This window comes from Stegastes partitus, unplaced genomic scaffold (genome assembly GCF_000690725.1).
Source record: "Stegastes partitus isolate 25-593 unplaced genomic scaffold, Stegastes_partitus-1.0.2 Scaffold1670, whole genome shotgun sequence".
Classification (NCBI taxonomy): Eukaryota; Metazoa; Chordata; class Actinopteri; family Pomacentridae; genus Stegastes; species Stegastes partitus.
This window is the reverse complement of record NW_007579401.1, coordinates 70,940-71,966: the sequence shown is the minus strand read 5'-3', so window position 1 is coordinate 71,966 and position 1,027 is coordinate 70,940. Positions and strand designations below refer to the sequence as shown.

The window sequence follows — 1,027 nt, the reverse complement described above, 5'->3', positions numbered from 1 at the left end:
TAATCTAGACCAGTAAACCAGGACCGGGTGGTTCAGGGTCTTCATGGTTCCATCTGGAGCTTCTCTCCTGCACTCTCACATCATCTTCATATCAGCTGCTGCCATCTCCAGATGGTTCTGGTGTCAGGCAGCAGAACCAGGAGGAACCAGTGGACCTCCTCCAGACGACACGCTGAGCAGCATTACTTCATCTAAACCTGATTTCAGAACGTCGTCTGACAACAATCACAGGAGTTACAAACAACGATGAGCTGAGAATTCACTCAGATTTACTGTAAAATGATCCTCAGAGAAAAGTCAGAAGATAGAGTCCTGCTGTCACTCATTCATCTGTCAGTCACAGTCTTCTTCCTGAAGGGGGCGGGGCCATCAACCGGGGGTGGGGCCAGCAGCAACTCATTTAAAGCTAGAGAGTTCAGAATAAAGCCAGGATGATGAAGTCATGGAGGAACGAAGCATCTCTGAAGCACTGTTAGACATTTTCTAAAGACATGAGACACGTTCATGTGATGAAACCTGGAACAGTGTAACAGCATCAGTACTGAATGTTTTCCTGTTATGAGGCTGCTGGAGAACAACACTGTGTCTCTGTCTGCACAGAGGGCCATGCAATCATTTTCCATTTGTTCCTGCCGTTTGAGAGACAGACTGTGAACCAGGATGGGCTTCGGTCGGGATCTGAGGAATTCCCATGAGGGGTTACTGAAGCTGCAGGACTGGGAGTTAAAGGTACAGCTGTCTGTAAGGAGCAGTAAGGTCCGTGTTCAGCACCATGGTCTGCTGTCAGGATGATGAAGAAGCCTGTTTTCATCTGCAGAGTCAGCAAAGATCTGAGCTGTGGAATCACGAAAGCTTTATTAACAGTCTGCTGGGTGAACATTTCACAGGACAGTGTTGTAGTTCACAGTGGAGAAGCTTTGAATAAACTTTATTAACATGTTGTTACAGGCACACTGCAGCTTTAAATAAACTTTATTAACATTGTTACAGACACACTGCAGCTTTAAATAAACTTTATTAACATTGT

The 1,027-nt window shown here is 45.6% G+C and overlaps 1 protein-coding gene across 1 annotated transcript in view; it reads left to right on the top strand.

Annotated features, from left to right (window-relative positions):
• The first annotated feature begins 24 nt into the window (after positions 1-24).
• Positions 25-1,027, top strand: part of fer (fer (fps/fes related) tyrosine kinase) — a 16,553-nt gene continuing 15,550 nt past the window's right edge. Inside the window, exon 1 of the mRNA XM_008301429.1 lies at positions 25-729. Within this exon, the coding sequence (XP_008299651.1) occupies positions 661-729 (69 nt within the window). The 5' untranslated portion in view covers positions 25-660. The remainder of the gene's footprint in view (positions 730-1,027) is intronic.